Below are 17,477 nucleotides of genomic sequence, written 5' to 3'. Positions count from 1 at the left end.
GGTTATTAAATGGGAGTTTTGAGGCTGGTTTCTCAGGAAGTGCCAACCACTCTTTCTCCCAAATTTCCCTTGGTGCCCCTGTCAAAGGCAAAGTACTCATCTAGATGGATTGTTGTTCTGACCCAAAACGACATTTCCAACTTCTCTTATATATAATCCAATTTCTGAACTTCTTTTTCAGTGATATTAAGTGGAATAGCAGAAAACAGTATTTTGGCATTAAAGATAATAAATGTGTTCTGCATTGGTCAGGTGTCCTTGCTCTTTGCCAGTGCATTAGCTGTATTGATTTTAGAATTTTAAATGACCCTTTTTACCAGACTTGATTAATGTCTCGTCCCCCAATCTTGGCTACCTGCTCCTTCCTTTTCTCATATGCAATCTTCTTCCCTCTCAGACTGGCACGAGTTAGAGGCGGCTGACCTTCATAGGACCAAGGGTCAGGAAATGTTGTGAGGAGGGTCCCTCGGGCCCAGTGATTAGCCTCTAAAGGGTGGGGGGGCGGGGGGCTGGTCATGCAAGGGTCAAGCCTCCAGTACTCGGCCCAGGCCCCGGGAACACTCACAGGGGACCTCCTGGCTTGGTAAGTACCAGACAGTTCTAGTATGTGGCTTCCAGAGAAGAAACCTCTGGCCAGATAGAGGCTTTGAAAGTGAAATGAGATCTCTGGCAAAAGCTGGCCAACTAAACCCAAATGTCACTGTTGCTGTGTGAAGCTAAGATTAATTTTCTGTGATTCCCTCTCATTAATTAATAGTGTCCTCCACTATCCTCAGAGGACACTTTGTTTAATATTGTGTTCACACATTATTTTATTCTCTCTCTGCAGCCGAATTGCGGAACCCCCTGAGGCTGCTGCCGCCTGGTATGTATGGCTTTGTGCACCCCTCCCCGGGGCCCCCCAGTGTGGCCGGGTCACAGTAAGCGATGACTCTGAGGCTGGGCTTTTCCTTCTCTTTCAGAAGAGAAGTGGGTGGGAGGTGGACCACTCTTGCCCTGGAGATGGCCACTCCTCACCCAGGATTGTTTTCACTTGCTTGCTGCTTGTTTCTTTTCATAATATTTTAAGGGTAAATTTGTTGTAAATGATAGAGGTGATATAACTACATTACAGCAAATTTGGAAAATTTAGACATAAAATTCACTCCTATCATTACTCCATGAATGCACCTAATCTTAGCATTTTGATCTATATGTTTGATAGATTTCTAATGACAGTGTACTTGAATGTGATATTTTAAAGATTATAACATTCCATTCTAAGCTTTTTTTTTGCTTAATCATCCTCATAAATGTTATTGGGATATCAAAATATATTTTTCACTCTTCCTATTGTTGTCTATTAGGTATACCATTATTCATTCCTCATTAGTATTGATTGGATATACCATCATTTATTTCCTCATTGTTATTTATCAGATATACCATTGTTTTTTGAACTATTTTCCTGTAATCCCACACTCCTGATTAAATGATGATCAACATAACAATAAAAAAAATTTAAAGAAAAAAAATAATAGCACTAAAGTGAGAAAAAAAATGTACGTCAAAATGACCAGTCTCATAAATTATGGTTTGTACATTAAAATAATATTATGCAGGTACTCAACTTGCTATTGCAGAAATATATGAACTGACATAATTTCTGTGATCACATGTTTTTGTAAAAATAAAATGGATGTGATATATAAAAAAAATGATTATTAATGCCTATTGGCTTAAGAAATCTGCCTATTTGGATTCAGTTTGACAAAGAGCATTATTAACATCTAGCATAGTATTTGGCTCTCAGCTGGTACTCAGGAAAGACTTCTTCCTTCTTCATTTTTGCCTTAAGACAACTTTCTTGGACTGTGGACCTGAGGGCATAACATATTGAAGAAACCCAGCAATTTCTAACTGGTTATCATGTAAGTTTGTGCTGGCCATTTCAGTTAATTTGTTGGGAGCGCTTGTATTCTGATTACAGGGGTTTCATTTTCTTTGTGTCATTTGGTAGGTATATTGCTTCATTCTTGCCAGATACAAAATGTTAGAACTTCGAAGGGCTGTGGAAATTACCGTATCCAGTGGTTTCCAAGTGGATGCACAACACAATTTTGCAAGGTGCTTAAGAATACTGATTCCTTACTAAATCTTAATTTGGTGGTTGAGGACTGGGAATCTGCATTTTAAAAAGCATCCCTGTGTTCTGATGCAGGTGGTAGATGGACCATAATTTGAAGTTACCGTTTGGTTAATAGACCTTGCTGACTTTTTAGAGCTGATGTTAGATTTTCATCATGTTCAGTTTTTTGCTTTTAAAACTAATTGAATCTTGAGATGACTTATTTCAGGAGGCAAATATTACAATCACAATTATGTTCTGCAACAGGAAATAAGCTCTAAATGAATCTTAACATTTTACTTGACACATTACTATGTTTAAGTGTATTAAAGATGTCATTGAAAGGTGCAGGGGAGGAAAATGAACTTGATTTGGCAGGTAGGTGTTCATGGTACTATTATCCACAACTGTCTGTGCTGATTGACAGCACACACATTACCTCCTAACAGTCATTGTACTCAGTTGCATCAGATTTAAGTGTATGGCATTTTTACTGAATATTTGAAACTGTTTTAGTTAATAGTATTAATTGTACATAGACCAACTTTCAGCCACTGTTTCAAAGTGCTTAATAGATAATAAACCAGAAGGTTCTGTGGATCTCCGCTTAAACTTAGGTCTACAATACCATTTGTTTAAATCTTATGTATTTTGAGTAGGGCAAATGTTTTATAGTTTAGAGGAATCTCCCCCCCCAACCATAGTATAGATAGGGAAATTAAACACAGAAAGGTGAAGTGCTCAAGGTCACTCAGCCACAAGGAGCAGTCAGAATTGGAGCTCAGATCTCCTGGGTCCTTGTTCTCTGCTCTTTCTACTAGACCAAATTGCCTTTTTTTGCATAGTTTCTAATGAGAAACGCTCAGTCTAATGGCTGGTAGAAATGCTATAATCCATATTTATATTGCGAAGAGCATCGAAGCAAGGAATTCTACTCAATATTTTCTTTTGGAAAACCAAACATGCTTTATTTCATTTTTTTTCACAATTTATTTAAACATCTCACATATACAAAATAGGTACAATTTTTCTGCTTGTCCGAGAAACAAGGCTTCTTTTTGGTACCACGGGAGAGGATGAAAATGAGACTGGCAAAGAAATGCTGAATTTAAAGAAGAGGACAAGGTTGGGCAAGTGATCTGCATACTTTTATTTGGGAATAAGATGTAAAATGCTTATGCTAAATCAAATGAAAAAAGAATACACAATACAACTCATTACAGAGGATTATTTCTTCTCAAATTCTTCTAGCACCATCAAGGGTCTTCAAGTATCTGAAATACTATTAGCACCTTTGTATTCTGAACAAAACAAAACAAGTACCTCAGCTCATCTCTGTCTAGGTCAGCACCTAATGATGTGGATCACACTCACAGGAAAGTGTTTTGAGGTAGTTTTAAACCTTTGGAAGTTTGGGTTTTAAACTTCCCTCTGCAGAAGATATTCAAAAGCCACAAGTGGTGCAAATGTTCATGGTTTTTATTTTTCAATTTTTATTTTGGTTTTCTTACAAAGGTTGACATTTTCCACAACAGGTGTAGGAGTGTTGAAAAAAAAATCCAAAAATTTTTGGGGGGGGTGGGGGGAGAGGGAATGAATGAAATCATATTGCACTATGCTCTGATCAATCCTTCTCCTTCTCTTTTGCCCACAATTTAAGCAAGTAGATGTGCAGAGGAAATGGAAGGACTCAGCTTTCAGTTAAAAAAGAAGAAAAAGAAATGGCAAAGAGAGAAAGTTTTTTCAGATTTCTTTTCTTTTTTTAATTTAGGTTGAGTTCATTTATTTGAAACAGACGGGGCCAACGTCCACCCTGAATTCTTGGTCAGTATCACCGATGTCCAAAGGTGCAATATCAAGGATAGGCAGGCGGGATGGCTTATTTGTTTTGTATTCAATGATTGTCTTTCTCCATTCATTCGTCTTTTTCTGTTTAAAAAAGAAAAAAATATATATATACGTAAAGCAGCACTACTTCTAAAGCTAACATCATCAGCAGAACCTTAGACAGTTAAGAACCACTTTTGGGCCTGTTCATTCTGAGGTGTGTCTCAGATCAACATGTTTATCTTTGAAACAGAAGCATTAGGGGTATTTTTAGGGAGAGAGATTTCCTACCAGTCTAATTTTTTAAAAGAAAATTTCAATGCCTATTCCAAGTGGTTTATTGCTACAATATCATTTTTGGGATAGGTGTGTGTCGGTAGGGAGAGCTGGCTGGGTATGCTGTAAATTTTAATTTTTCTTCAAATGTATAGCATATTGTAGAGAAAAATTACAGGCAGACCATACTCATAAGTCAAATAAGGTACATAGAGCTATAAATTATACCTTGGGACCTTTTAATCTCAAGTACTTTTAAGTTATGGGCAGACATCATCATTTAACAAACTCATGTTTAAAGAAAAACAGCTAATGCACGGACATGGTATGTATTTCAGCACTTCAGAGAATTTCTGAAGGCAAGATCTGATAAGAATCCTCAAGATTTGCCATCTGAATTTAAATCAAGGTAGGTCTCTCCTTCGCCTGTTCATTCAATGGGTCTAAGCTGGAACTCCAACCCTACTTTCCCCAAATTTCCCTATTACTTACAGAGCAGCCATCTACAAGAACAGTGTAGGTGAACCTGCTGTTGCCCTCGGCAACCAGTTCAACATCATTGGAGCCTTGCAGAATGACAGCCTTCTTTAGGTTGCCAGTCTCCTCATCCAGGTAGGCAATGCTGTTCTTGCAGTGGTAGGTGATGTTTTGAGAGGCATGGTTGGCCAGCAGGCGCATGAAGGCGAGTTGAGTGGCCATTTCCTTGGTGGTTACTCCTTCAGCATTATATTCAAACTGTAGAGAAGAAGATAGAAATGCTAGTTAAGTGGAGAAGGACTCAAATACTAAGTAAGTCAAAAAAGAGAGGGGTGGGGGAAAGGCTGACTTAGGGAGGAATGATGGACTCAGATCTGAACCCTGGGGAAAAAGGTACTTTTACAGGAAACTCAATTCACTTGTCTGTGCAATATTAGTTACCTAGAAGGCACCTAGGAACTACCAGGCTGAGGCAAGATCATCTCATCTCAAAAAGGTACGTGTTTTAGATAAGCCTTTACGTGTATGTTTCTTCTTGAGAATAAGAGAGCAAGGAGACAGGGTCAGATCTCTTTCTTTTTCTGTGATTCCCACCAGTAGGCATTCAATAGAGTTGGTGAAGAGATTTGATTAAAAATTCAGAAAAGCACATGTCCTGAGAATACATATGCATGGGCACAGGGCTAGGTGCTGGCCAGCACATCCTCATGCTAAAGGGCATGAGTTTCTCCAGTGATTATCAGTTAAGTCAAATTTGAATAATAACTTTAGATGGTATGGATATGTCCAATCACTCCAGCTTTAATGTGCAGTCCAGGACAGAACTGAAACCCGAGAAAAGAGGTTCTTTTTAATAATCCCACTTTGGTAAAGGATTAAAATGCAGATCATTAAAAAGCAAACAATCTTAACATTCTTTAGTAGAAGGGCTGTTTGTAGGATTCCTCACCTGGGTACCACCATTGATAGTTTCTCCTAACCAGATGTGCTTCTTGACCTTGGAATTTCTGTACCAGTTCTTGGCTGGGATGTTTTCAGGTTGAGCCCGGATGCAGGTTTCACCAGTAGAGAAATCACAGTATACTTTGATAGCATCCATAGTGCATCCTTGGTTAGGGTCAATCCAGTAGTAACCTTTAAAAAAAGAAACAAGACCCAGCTCATAAAACCTCTCCTTGAGTGCAGCAGAGGTTCTAATAATTACTAGACAAAGATTTTTGATCCCCACATCTAATAGGGAGAGGATGGATATTTTTAAGATTAGACAGTTCCTCCTCTCTTGTCCTCCATGAAAAAAATCAAATCAGAGTATGTTACCACAAAAAAGGCAAAAACTCATATTAAGAGAAGCCTGGGACTGGGTGCTGGCTGGGAGAAGAAAATGCTTTTTTAGTTAGGTATGATTCCACATAATGCAATATTTACCCCAGACTTTTTCGTTCTAAATGTCAGTGGGAATGGACTTGTCAAAGCCCAGCTCGTAAGAAGGGCCGGTCCGGCTTGGACATCCTGACTTACCGCTGCTCCACTCTGGGTGGCTGAGTCTCAAGTCACGGCATGTGCGAGCTGGGTTCTTCCTAGAGCCTTCAGGAGTAAGAAGGGTCTCGATCTGGTTGTTGAGGGATTTCAGAGTAGCATCAACTTCATAATCCTTGGGTCTGAGAGAAGGTGGTGAGCGAGGCTGGTCAGCCCTGTAGAAGTCCCCTTCATAACCAAAGTCATAGCCGCCACCACTCGGGCCAGGAGGGCCAGGAGGACCAGGGGGGCCGGGAGGGCCCTGCAAAGGTGAGAGCGAGAAACAGGAGGTTTCATACTTGGTCACGGGGACAGATGTCAATGACAGCAGACTGTCAGTTGAGTGTTACACACACGCACGTTCTAGTAAGTAGAAGAGACTAACTCGATCCCAGGCATGCTGGAGGGGATGGGCTGAAACAGCTCCTTCCATACCATGGCTACACGGCTTAGAGCTGACACATGGAAGTGGGGGACTCCTTGAGTGTGCTGTCTCAGCCATCTTGGGTTTGTCTGAGGAGAACGTTATTTCCCAGAACGGTACTTACAGCAGGACCTTGGCTCCCCTGAGAGCCACGGACGCCAGCAGGGCCAACTGTACCGGGATGTCCGGTGCGACCGTCCTTGCCAGCAGGGCCGGAAGGACCAGCAGGGCCCTGGGGAAGAAGGACACCAAGTCTGAGGGAGTCAGTAAAAACCCCACAAGGAAGGAGGGGCCTGGGGCTCCCTCCCTGCCATAAGCTCTCATCTCAGAGACCAAGGTCTCTTAGGTTGACCTACCCTAGGACCGGCAGGCCCCACAGAACCAGGTGCACCTTGATCGCCATGTTGACCCTTGAAAGAGAGGACAGGAAAATCACACTTTCAGAACACATGTCGACAAACAGATTTTTTTTTTTTAATTGAATGGAAAACTTTAGTTTCAATGGACTCTGGATTGAGAAAATTGAAAATGTAAAAGGGGGCTCTTTTCTCCCATTATGTCTATTATATTCAATTACATTTTTTTTTCTACAGGCTATTTCAGCAGTGCAATATTAGTCATTCCTCTAATTATATTTATTTTAAGTGGGGTTGAAGGACATTGTTGCCAGGAGATTTTAATATATGTATATTTCGATCTCCCTTAACCCTCACCTTTTTGTGTTGGGATGAAATAGCATTATCTCTGTGAGATGCAGTCAGCCAGAGAATGGGAAATGAATACGATGTAGTTCATTTTAGAACAAGAGCAGTGAAAATTTGAGGAAGGCCATTTAAGATCTGTACACATGCAGAATGTCCACACTTTACTTACAGCGAGACCAGGAAGACCTTGCAGTCCATTATGGCCCTTTAAGCCAGGAAGACCTCTGGGCCCCTTGTCACCAGGCTCTCCCTTATCACCTCGAACACCTTGTGGGCCCTGTAAAGAAAGAGGAGGACAGACAGGGCATTTTACCTTCCTTTGAAAACGACTCTCACTTCCCCACCAGTATTGCTTTATCTGTTTACAGAGCTAACTCAAGCCATGCGTAGGTTTAAACGCCATGTGGGTGTTACACCCATCTACTCCCCTAATCTGCTTTCATTGAGCCCTCCGTTAAGTGGCTAGATTTTGGTGATTATTTAATACAAACAGCCAGAAGAGATTTGAAATGGAAGAGCCTTAGAAGCTATATGTAGCAATTCTCAGCATGGACTGAATTTTTTAAAAAATATGAGGTCTAGCTTATATATTTATTTTCTTCATGGACAGTCTGGACCGAGTTTCCTTAAATGTTCATTTGTGAAGAAATCGTCATCAGGTACGTACACTAGGGCCTCTTGGGCCGGCAGCACCGACTGGACCCACAGAACCAGCAGGACCCTGCAAATTGGAGAAGCAAAAGCGAACTCGTCAGCCAAGCCCAAGCCCCTCCCCCCAACCCCCCCAACCCCCCATTTCCCGAGTGTGCGGAGGTCAGAGTGAAGCCTCGGAAGGAGACAGCACTAAGGGACTGGTATTTACGAACTCACGGGTTCACCACGGTTTCCGTGTTTGCCAGTGGGACCCACGGGGCCGTGAGGACCAGGTGCGCCCACAGCGCCAACGGGACCGATGTTGCCAGGGTAACCACGCTCTCCCTACCAAAGGCAAAGTGAAGTTTAGCATCCACTGGCCTGGGTTTTAGTCACTTTTAAATTGGAGAAAGACAAAGAGGTGTGCTGACCTTGTGTCCGGGTTGACCATCGCGGCCTGGGGGGCCATCGTTCCCAGGGTTGCCCTGTGAAGATACCACACCAATTAAGGCGCTTCATGAGGCTCTCTACCCCACCAGCCCCTGTAGTTCAGCTTCTCTGTCTTTATCCCTCCCAGTGCTCCGCAGTGAACCCCCCGTCAGACCATCACACAGGCCAGTTAGAACTTGCCAGCCTAGTTTTCTTAGAGGTGTCTTTAGTATTTTGGCCAGATCTGAAGTATACCATTTAAAGAGCCACCCCCCGACCCCCTAGCCCAAGTAATTTTTCACATTTTCAATAGCAGGAGTGGTCAAGACCCATAGATACTATGGGGAAACAGACCATCTTGTTCAGAGACTTGGAACAGGAGGAACTCAGCTGGGGACATGAAGTCACGCACAATGGGCTACAGTTTGCTTCTACAAACCACACGTCAGACTCACATCACGACCAGCTTCGCCAGGAGCGCCGTTCACTCCGGGTGCGCCCACAGCCCCGGGGGGCCCACGAGCCCCAGACGGGCCAGCGATGCCGAGAGGTCCGGGTTCACCCTAGACGCGGAGAAGAGGAAACATTCCTCTCATTGGATTGAGTGCAAGTCTCACCCTCCCAACACAACCCTGGCTAGGAGATTCCATTTTGAAAAGAGAAAGTGCGGGGGGGGGAGGGGCCACAGAAAGGCCAGAAGCCTCGTTTGTGTTATCCTCGGCCTCATCCTACGCACGTGGATGGCTGGCTTTCTGTCATTTGGGAACATCGCTCTGTACTAGGTGAGCCTAGCTGCATCTGCTGTCCCAAATGAAATGAATTCACAAAGTTGAGAGAGTTTACGGAGATGAGAGGATTCTTAGGTGCTGTCATGTGTAAGATTTAACGGAATGATTCCGAACTTCCAGAGTTTCATTCTGCCTACAGGATAAATGTTGCCAGCATCTCATGCTGCAGAGGAGTAAATGCAATTAGAGCTTATATAGTTCTTAAGCATGTAAAAAGAACAAAAATCATTCTGCATAATGTTAAGCTGTATCTTTATAGCGTGTGTCTAAGTAAGGTGGTATTAAAGCTTCTTAGATAAGTGACATGTGATCTGTATAAAGAAAATGCCATGAATAAAAAATCTTAAGTGGAGTTATTCAGTGATCAATCTGTCACATCTGAAGTGGCAGCTTTTAAAATCTTTTATTATGTTAATGAGAAGAAGAATGGTGTCAAACACTTACCACAGATCCAGAAACACCTGGTAGACCACGTTCACCTCGAGAGCCTGGGAGACCCAGAATGCCAGGAGCACCAAGGAGACCTTGAGGACCTGCGGTGCCAGGAGGGCCCTGAACAAGAGGAAAAATACATCACTGGTGAGCCGTGAAGTGATAACACACGCTGGCTTGAGGATTGTGAGAATCCTCTATGCTCAGTTTAGAAAAAGTCTGGTGACCTTCTAGTAGGAGGACATATCCTTGGACATCTTTTCTCTAGTGATGCCAAGGAGTTGACAGCTTGGCAAGTATATTTCTTTGCACCTGGTTCCTCCTTGAGACCAATGGAACAGCAGTCAAAAATATGTGATTGAGATTAATGAAGACATCTGGGGTGATGCAAGAGAGTTTTATAGAATCTATGCCAAGAAGCAAATTTTGACCTTGGCCTCTAACTGAACCCGGTCTAGGAAAGGCACATTTCAGAGTAACATTGACAGACAATGCATGTTTAAGAAATGGGCAGCTTACTGAGATTGATTCGTGTACAATAGGATGACCATGGCAATGGGATTCTGGCTCTAATCCCAGGACCCGTGAGGTGGCATTCTGATAAAACAGTGAGTTCCTTCATTTATTGTCCTCCCTGTCTAGTACCTTCTAAGCAACTGCAGAAGCCCCGACACCTCAGTATGTGCCGGACAGATTTCCTGGCTCAACGGAGCTCTACGTGAAAGCCCACAGTACTCATCAACAAATAGATGCCACTTGAAGATCTGTGTAAAGGCTTTATTTTAATTCAATACAAGGTATTATGAGAGAGGAGCCTGAAATCACTTACAGCGGTACCGGGCTCTCCAGAGGGACCCTTCTCGCCGGCAAAGCCGGGGGGACCATGTGCGCCGGTTTCTCCTGTTCGGCCAACTGGACCTTGGTCACCCCGAGGCCCACGGAGTCCTTCCTTACCAGCAGCGCCAGGGGGACCAGGGGGGCCGGTGATACCCTGTGAGCCAATGACAGAGTCATTTAACCCATCACAGACCCGGGAGAGAGCATCTGAGGTTCTAGAGATGAAGATGCAAACAGTGTGAAGCAACAAAATGCTATCCTGGCCATTCGGGGGCCCTGTTGGGGGCTTTGTCACATTCCTTGTAATGGAGAGAGGCAACTCCCTGTCCTCCTCCTCTGGAGCCTGTAATAAAGTGACTGACTGAGGTTGAAGCTGGGCCCAGTGTCCGTGAGGAGAAGAAAATGCTGTGCTACCAGGCCCCCGGTGTCTTGGGGTCAGAACTCCAGAGAGTGAGAAGAGGCAGTCGTAAATGAATGGGACTTGGGGTTTGGGAAGACCCTGCTCATTTCTTTTTGAAGAAAGCCAATACTGGCATTTTGTTCATCATTGAGGAATCACATGTGCGCTCCACTAGGTTTAATTAAATGCCTACAGGGAATGAAGATTTTTCTGTTATGAACCTGTAATAGGGTTCCAAGAAATCAACATCTTTGCTGTTTTTTTTTTTTCCCTGAAACCTTAACCGGAAGACTTAATCCTTGGTAATTAATTAAATTCTCTTGAGTCCTGACAGGAGAGTCTGAATCAGAATTAAATTAGAGGCCAAACCACCTTTAAATTCAGGAACAATTATACCTGAACAACGGAGGCAGAATGTTGGCCATAAAGGGTAATTAGATATAGAAATATCTGATATGTGACTAAAACTGTTCTGTTTTTTATTTTTAACGAAGAGACCATGCCCCTAAAAGGGGACTTGTGTTCACATGAATAAAAGCCTCTTAAGCTGATCTTATAAAATATAATTTGTGATGATTTTGCCTTAATGGTTCAGGAAAACTGATTTCAGACCAGGAAAGTAATAGCAAAATATTAGTAGCGTGTTTCCAGACAGTTTCTTACCAGTTTCCTACTAGAGGCAAGGCCTTTTGGGTAGAGTAAATGACATACTTTGAAGTGATTTACTTACAGAGGGCCCAGGAGGACCAGTCCGTCCAGCAGCGCCAGGAAAACCAGTAGCACCCTAAGAACCAAGCACATTAAAATTCCACAATCAATGCCAACTCTAGGGATTTGGGTGAGATGGAAATTTCTCCTCTGGCCAGTCCTCAATACACGTGACCAAGGATGGACCAAGGAGTAGCTAGTCGTAGCCCCATATAGGGTATCATTTAACAAGGACCCCAAAGGCCCTCCATCTCTGCACCTCTCTCCTACCAGCACGCCCCGGTTGCAACACCCATATTTTGCATTAAGGCTTTGATGGTCCCTTTTGAAACGCTAACATATAACCTGATGGTTGTAAGAACAAGAAGACAAGACACCATGCCATTATTACACATTGATGTGTATACAACAAGAACTATCTTAACCACCTGGTGGGGTGCAAAGGACATGGACACTGGATAAGTACTTTTGTTTCCAGAGGAAGGTACAACAAAAGACCAAGAGTATTAATTACTGTCCAATGAGAGCAGGAAGGAGTCACTGCAGTTCATTCCTAGGGAGGTCCTGAAGGAGTCAGTGTAACAGCACCAGGCACCAAGAGAAAGGGCATGGTCAGGCAGGAGAAGGGGGGCATCAGTAAAAGGATGCGGGGTACCAGAGAAATGATTTTTTATCCATTTCACAATTAAACAGCCTGGGGTTAACTTTGGTTATTACCTCAGGTGAGGTGGTAGCAACATACACTGCACTGAGTTCCAGTTGGGCTTAAGTTAGTAGCCCATGATCTAACGGTAACTTCACTATCAGAATTTCTCTGAAAGAAGTGAACTTGGATCTCAAGAGTCCCCTTATTATAGTTCAGAATTAACCAAAAATCTCCAAACTTTCAAGTTGTTTTTAATAGATTCTAAAGAAAGTCACGTTATCAGAGTCCATTGTGAATACTCACAGGGGGGCCACCATCACCACGACTTCCAGCAGGACCAGGGGGACCATTTGGACCCTAAAATGGAAACAAAAAAAAAAAACATGGGGTCAATCACAAGACAATTTTTATAAACGTTGCTTTTTTCTTCGAAGGTTATCATTCCCATGTCTATGAGAAGCCAATCCAGAAATTAAAAATGATGATCTGCGTCATAAAATAAATGTCCTTCAGTGTGACCACCCTCAGGGGGTTATACCAAAGAAGTGAGATGAGATGTTTATGAAATGTTTACAGATTATAAAATGGAATGCAAATGTTACTTCTTATTTTTTAAATCATTTTCTATCTCGCATGTTCCCGGTATACAGCAGGCACTTGATTGATCTACGTTGAATTGTTGGATTTCATGGGTAATGACACAGGCTGTGTTGACCACCAGTGAATTCAACTTACAGATGGGCCAGCAGATCCGACGGGGCCGGTGGGACCGACGGGACCATTTTCACCCTTGGGCCCTTTGGTTCCTCTCTCTCCTTTAGCACCAGGTTGACCAGCAGCACCCTGATAGAGAGGAAGAGTTGGGGTCAGGCGTTCCAGCTCACTCTACTTGCCAGCTTGGGATGTTTTCCGATTAACCTGCATAAGATACTCACAGCAGGACCAGCAAATCCATTGGGGCCAGCGGCACCGACCTCACCACGTTCACCCTAGGTAGGTGGGAGAGGGGGTTTAAGAATGTCACAGCAATCTTAGCTTCGTTAAGTTCTGAAAGTTCTGAGTGCCCCAGATGCCCCAGGTTTCCACTTACAGGGCTACCTCGAGGACCGGCAGGACCGGCAGGACCGGCAGTACCGGCTTCACCCTATAATGGGACCAGAGAGGAGTTTGTCATCAGGCTTCACATCGACGCTCGCAGAGGAGGTGCGGGGAGGGACCGGTGGTAGACAGCGGGCTCTTGTCAGAGTTTGCAGCGTGTGTCAGAAGAGAAAACTAACGCACATCTCAGGGAGTGAAATAAAATGCATTCTTGCTGTGCTTAATGTTGTATTCATTTGGGGGGCTGAAGTGGTATTGGTCATACGCTTGCAAAAACACGATAAATCAGTGCCCACAATACGAGGAGGAGGAGATTTTAATTTTTAGATGGACACAGAGCTGATCTATTTGCTGCAATCTGTGCAGTACAATAAATAAGGTCTATTTTAAGGGGACTGCTCGATGTGAAATGGGCACACTATGTATTTTATTGATTTTTTACAATTGAAGGCTTTGAGGTGGCTCAGTACATTAGGATATTGTTAATGGGCAACAGGGAAAGTCTTTAAAACAAATGATAGGGATGAAAGTATAGATCAGCTAGCTGGCACATCTATAGGAAGGGAAAGAGAACTTTAAACACACAGCATTTGTTTCCTGCGGCCCCATCACAACAGATAGGTTTTTAAATAAGCAGGCTTTCTACCAAGTCATAAAAATGAACTGCGGGGGCTCTCTGGGGCGAGGGCGGGCAGGAGACGCTCGATGCTGCGGTTGGCTCCGTGAAAACGCATGCTTACCCGGTCACCAGTGGCTCCAGCAGGACCAGGGGCACCCACAGCACCAGGGGCACCCTAGCACCGAAAGGAAACAAGTCTTATTAATTACACCCCCAGGCCATCAAAAGTGTCCCTGCCATTCGCCCTCGCTGTGCTTAGACCGTGAGCGAGCGCTGTCACTGCACACTCGGGGTGGACATCAAGAAAGCCTCTGATGCACTTCAGTTCTAATTATCAAAACTACCAGAAGCGACTCTCGGGAGGAAAGTACCCCAGTGATCGGAGGGGATGGAAATGTGGAAGTCAAGGCAGGTTAGGAACTGGGGAGATCCCGAACTCTCTGCTCTTGTCAAGCTCCCCGGAGAGCAGCAAATGAATAGCCTTGTTTGAAACCGCCAGGGCTGTGGGATTCAGAGAAGGGACGATTTTCAATGTGCCAGAGCGAGTTATCAGCTCTGAGGGAGGGGAGGAGGAGAAGAGCCAAGGTGGCTGACGGCCCGGAAGAGCCGTGTTGCCCGCGCTCGAGGTAGTGTTATTATCCCTTCATGGGATGATCTTTGGCATCTCCGTGGCATTAACAGCTCATCACTGGGGCTGCTCTTTGGTCAATCTTAGGACATGCATTTGAATAAATGGGACCTTTGTTAGAGGTTCTGGCTTCTTAAAATGTGAGAGTTACTGGGTTTTTTTTCTTTTTCCCAAAGTCCTCTAATAAACAATCACTTAAAAGTTCTATGAAACCTAGAGCTTTTGGTTTATAATTTGCACTTGGTATAGTTAACACTAAGGAAGGTAGAAAATTATTCAGGTTATGATTTTTAAAGGGCTAAGTTCTGTTTGAATCTTTCTTTTGGAACATGTTAAATGATCCTACTATTCATAGATCCAGGAAGGAAAGGAAGATTCTTACTAAACCTGGATCCTCCTTTTGTCAGTTCTGTTTTGGAGAGCCGCTCAACTCGAGTGAAATGTAAAAACAGTAACAACAATCTAAGTACAAACAAAATCCTACTCACACGGGCACCATCTCTGCCTGGGTTACCAACTTCCCCTCTGAGACCAGTTTCACCCTGAAAGTATAAAGCAAGAGCAACTTTTGGTTTTCTGGCCAAATTTTTTAATCAAAGTGTATCTGCATTGTTTTTTACAGAAAATCCTATACACCTTCAGTCATTTAACGTTTGGCAATGTCTTGAGTCCCTACTCTTCTCTAGGATGTTGAAGGAGAAAAAAAATATATATATATATATGGGAAAAAATAATTCAGGGCCCTCTCCAGATTATTGTTAAATACTCTTTTCTAATTCCAGCCCGTCTCCTGCGGCCTAATCAAGCAAGGTACAAATTCCTGGGGACGGAGTGACAAGGCAACATCACAATGGGCTCCGGCGCCCGATCTCTCTTACGGCGGAACTGATGCCGCGGCACGTTGGACAGCTGTTCAGCGTAGCTCCTTCCCGTTAATTAGGGCCGGATGAGGCAGTCTTGTTCGCGGCATTAAAATGAGCCTCATGTATTACTCAACACCATCTGTTTGCGTGAAATTCCATGGTAGCCAGCAATTTGGCCAGATTAGTGAGTTTAGAAATGCGTAGGTGCTAGGTGGCAGAGGGAAATGGGTAGAGATCGATATCAAAATGCTACCAGCCCACCTACCAAGAATTGCAAAAAAACCCCACAAAAAAAACCAAAAAACACCAAAAACCAGACCAAAACCCGGGCAGCCCTGCGCAGCCTGCTTCGCCAGAGCTCCTCAACCACACGTGTTAAGGGCCAGCACTGAGAGCGTACCTTTTCTCCCTTGCCTCCAGGTATGCCGGCAGCACCCCTCTCTCCTGGCAGGCCACCGGGACCAGATGGACCCGCGGTGCCCGGAGCACCAAGCACACCAGGTTCACCCTGGAATCAAACACACGTGAAATCAATTATGTCAGTGGCAAAAGAAGAAAACGAGAACCCGAACTCTTGAAGGATTCCAATTTAAACATTTAATAGATCGCATTCTCGCCTGCTTAGAGACACAAAGGAGGGCTACTGAAAAGCAGGGAGACTGTAACCGAGGGAGAGGTTATTAACGACACGGTGGCTGAAGGGAAGAGAAGTGGGAGCGGGTGGCGGTGGGTTTTCTATGACCCGCTCCTGGTCCTCCCCAGGCAGGCAGGCAGGCAGGCAGGCAGGCACGGGAAAGAAGAGGCCCCGGACAATAGCAGGCGCAGAGGGAAAAATGTTTGCCCACAAACCTTTTTCAAGGATAAGTCTCTTAGCCCACACAGGAAATGTGGAGAGAAACCTCATCAACTGGGGAGATGTTTACATTTTAATCTCCTTAGAGTGGGGACTATAAGCTTCCACTTCATATAAAAACCCTACAATTCCACGTACTTCAGACCTATTGACTAACTTCTAAGAGAAAACTCTGAGAGTACCATCCTCTGGACCATGTTTTCTTTCTTGTTTCCTCTGTCTTCGCTTTTTATTGTTTTTCTGATACCCTTCCACCTACCAGAATAGCTTTTTGCCCCTAATCCTTGCACCCCTCCCCCGCCCCGGGCAATGTAAGAAATCAGGAGTAATAGGAAATGCCTTCTCTTTCCTGTGGTCAAAGTAATCTGTTTTTCAGAAATGTGTCATTCCACCTATTTTAAAATGTAAACCAGATTCTGTTTTGAAACTCAAATTGTCAGGCTTATGTTTTGGGGAATGAATGCATTGTCCAGTTAGTTTTCACCTCTCTTACTATTAAAATTTGGACTACCTTTGGAAATTTTACTCTCTGAAGTAGGATGGTGAGAAGGTGAAACTTTGTTCTTAAAAACAGTGTCTAAATGTATGTGATGTTTCCAGATTAAAACCAAAGTATAAGCAGTGTGATGACACGACAGTTAAAACCCATACTAATTCATTTATGTCTGTAGAACACTGGGACTTCCTTTCTTTTGGAATAATTCAAGTCCACTGGAATCAGATTGTCATTTACTGTGATGGAAATCATCACAGAGTAGGAAATAAAAAAATCTGAAAAACAATTCATTTCCTATTGTAAACAACCTAGTTACCCTATAGTGGGCCAACGCAGCATGAGAGAACAGAAAATTTTACCTTGTTTCCATCGGGCCCAGGGGGTCCAGAAGGACCTCGGCTCCCAATAGGACCAGAAGGACCAGCAGCACCACTTTCTCCAGGGGGCCCACGCTCCCCCTTTAAAAAAAAAAGAGAGAAATTATTTTTTTTAAAGATTTTATTTATTTATTTGAGAGAGAGCACGAGAGGGAAGAGGGTCAGAGGGAGAAGCAGACTCCCCGCCGAGCAGGGAGCCCGACGCGGGACTCGATCCCGGGACTCCAGGATCATGACCTGAGCCGAAGGCAGTCGCTTAACCGGCTGAGCCACCCAGGCGCCCCAAGAGAGAGAAATTAAAATGTTGCACCCTACATAGCTTTCAGAGATACCATTTTAC

The 17,477-nt window shown here is 43.7% G+C and overlaps 1 protein-coding gene and 2 long non-coding RNA genes across 3 annotated transcripts in view; 2 read left to right on the top strand and 1 right to left on the bottom strand.

Moving 5' to 3' along the window:
* Positions 1 to 2,108, top strand: part of LOC113910934 — a 57,090-nt gene extending 54,982 nt beyond the window's left edge. The window contains exons 4-6 of the long non-coding RNA XR_003516325.1: positions 830 to 865; positions 1,838 to 1,910; positions 2,000 to 2,108. This is a non-coding gene — a long non-coding RNA (uncharacterized LOC113910934). The remainder of the gene's footprint in view (positions 1 to 829; positions 866 to 1,837; positions 1,911 to 1,999) is intronic.
* Positions 2,109 to 3,568: 1,460 nt separating this feature from the next.
* Positions 3,569 to 17,477, bottom strand: part of COL1A2 (collagen type I alpha 2 chain) — a 35,553-nt gene continuing 21,644 nt past the window's right edge. Inside the window, exons 31-52 of the mRNA XM_027572996.2 lie at positions 17,120 to 17,218; positions 15,812 to 15,919; positions 15,037 to 15,090; positions 14,042 to 14,095; positions 13,294 to 13,347; positions 13,139 to 13,192; positions 12,939 to 13,046; positions 12,507 to 12,560; positions 11,580 to 11,633; positions 10,442 to 10,603; positions 9,625 to 9,732; positions 8,848 to 8,955; positions 8,395 to 8,448; positions 8,201 to 8,308; positions 7,998 to 8,051; positions 7,500 to 7,607; positions 6,983 to 7,036; positions 6,751 to 6,858; positions 6,206 to 6,464; positions 5,637 to 5,821; positions 4,703 to 4,945; positions 3,569 to 4,036 (exon numbers count right to left, since the gene is read on the bottom strand). Coding sequence (XP_027428797.1) covers positions 3,890 to 4,036; positions 4,703 to 4,945; positions 5,637 to 5,821; positions 6,206 to 6,464; positions 6,751 to 6,858; positions 6,983 to 7,036; positions 7,500 to 7,607; positions 7,998 to 8,051; positions 8,201 to 8,308; positions 8,395 to 8,448; positions 8,848 to 8,955; positions 9,625 to 9,732; positions 10,442 to 10,603; positions 11,580 to 11,633; positions 12,507 to 12,560; positions 12,939 to 13,046; positions 13,139 to 13,192; positions 13,294 to 13,347; positions 14,042 to 14,095; positions 15,037 to 15,090; positions 15,812 to 15,919; positions 17,120 to 17,218 — 2,337 coding nt within the window. The 3' untranslated portion in view covers positions 3,569 to 3,889. The remainder of the gene's footprint in view (positions 4,037 to 4,702; positions 4,946 to 5,636; positions 5,822 to 6,205; positions 6,465 to 6,750; positions 6,859 to 6,982; positions 7,037 to 7,499; positions 7,608 to 7,997; positions 8,052 to 8,200; positions 8,309 to 8,394; positions 8,449 to 8,847; positions 8,956 to 9,624; positions 9,733 to 10,441; positions 10,604 to 11,579; positions 11,634 to 12,506; positions 12,561 to 12,938; positions 13,047 to 13,138; positions 13,193 to 13,293; positions 13,348 to 14,041; positions 14,096 to 15,036; positions 15,091 to 15,811; positions 15,920 to 17,119; positions 17,219 to 17,477) is intronic.
* LOC113910933 lies at positions 3,872 to 8,824 on the top strand. The gene is made up of 3 exons (XR_003516324.2): positions 3,872 to 3,931; positions 4,549 to 4,619; positions 8,706 to 8,824. It is a non-coding gene; the product is annotated as an uncharacterized LOC113910933 (long non-coding RNA).

This window comes from Zalophus californianus, chromosome 12, assembly GCF_009762305.2.
Source record: "Zalophus californianus isolate mZalCal1 chromosome 12, mZalCal1.pri.v2, whole genome shotgun sequence".
Classification (NCBI taxonomy): domain Eukaryota; kingdom Metazoa; phylum Chordata; class Mammalia; order Carnivora; family Otariidae; genus Zalophus; species Zalophus californianus.
Note: the sequence above shows the minus strand (reverse complement) of the source record. Positions and strands in the feature narration are given on the sequence as shown.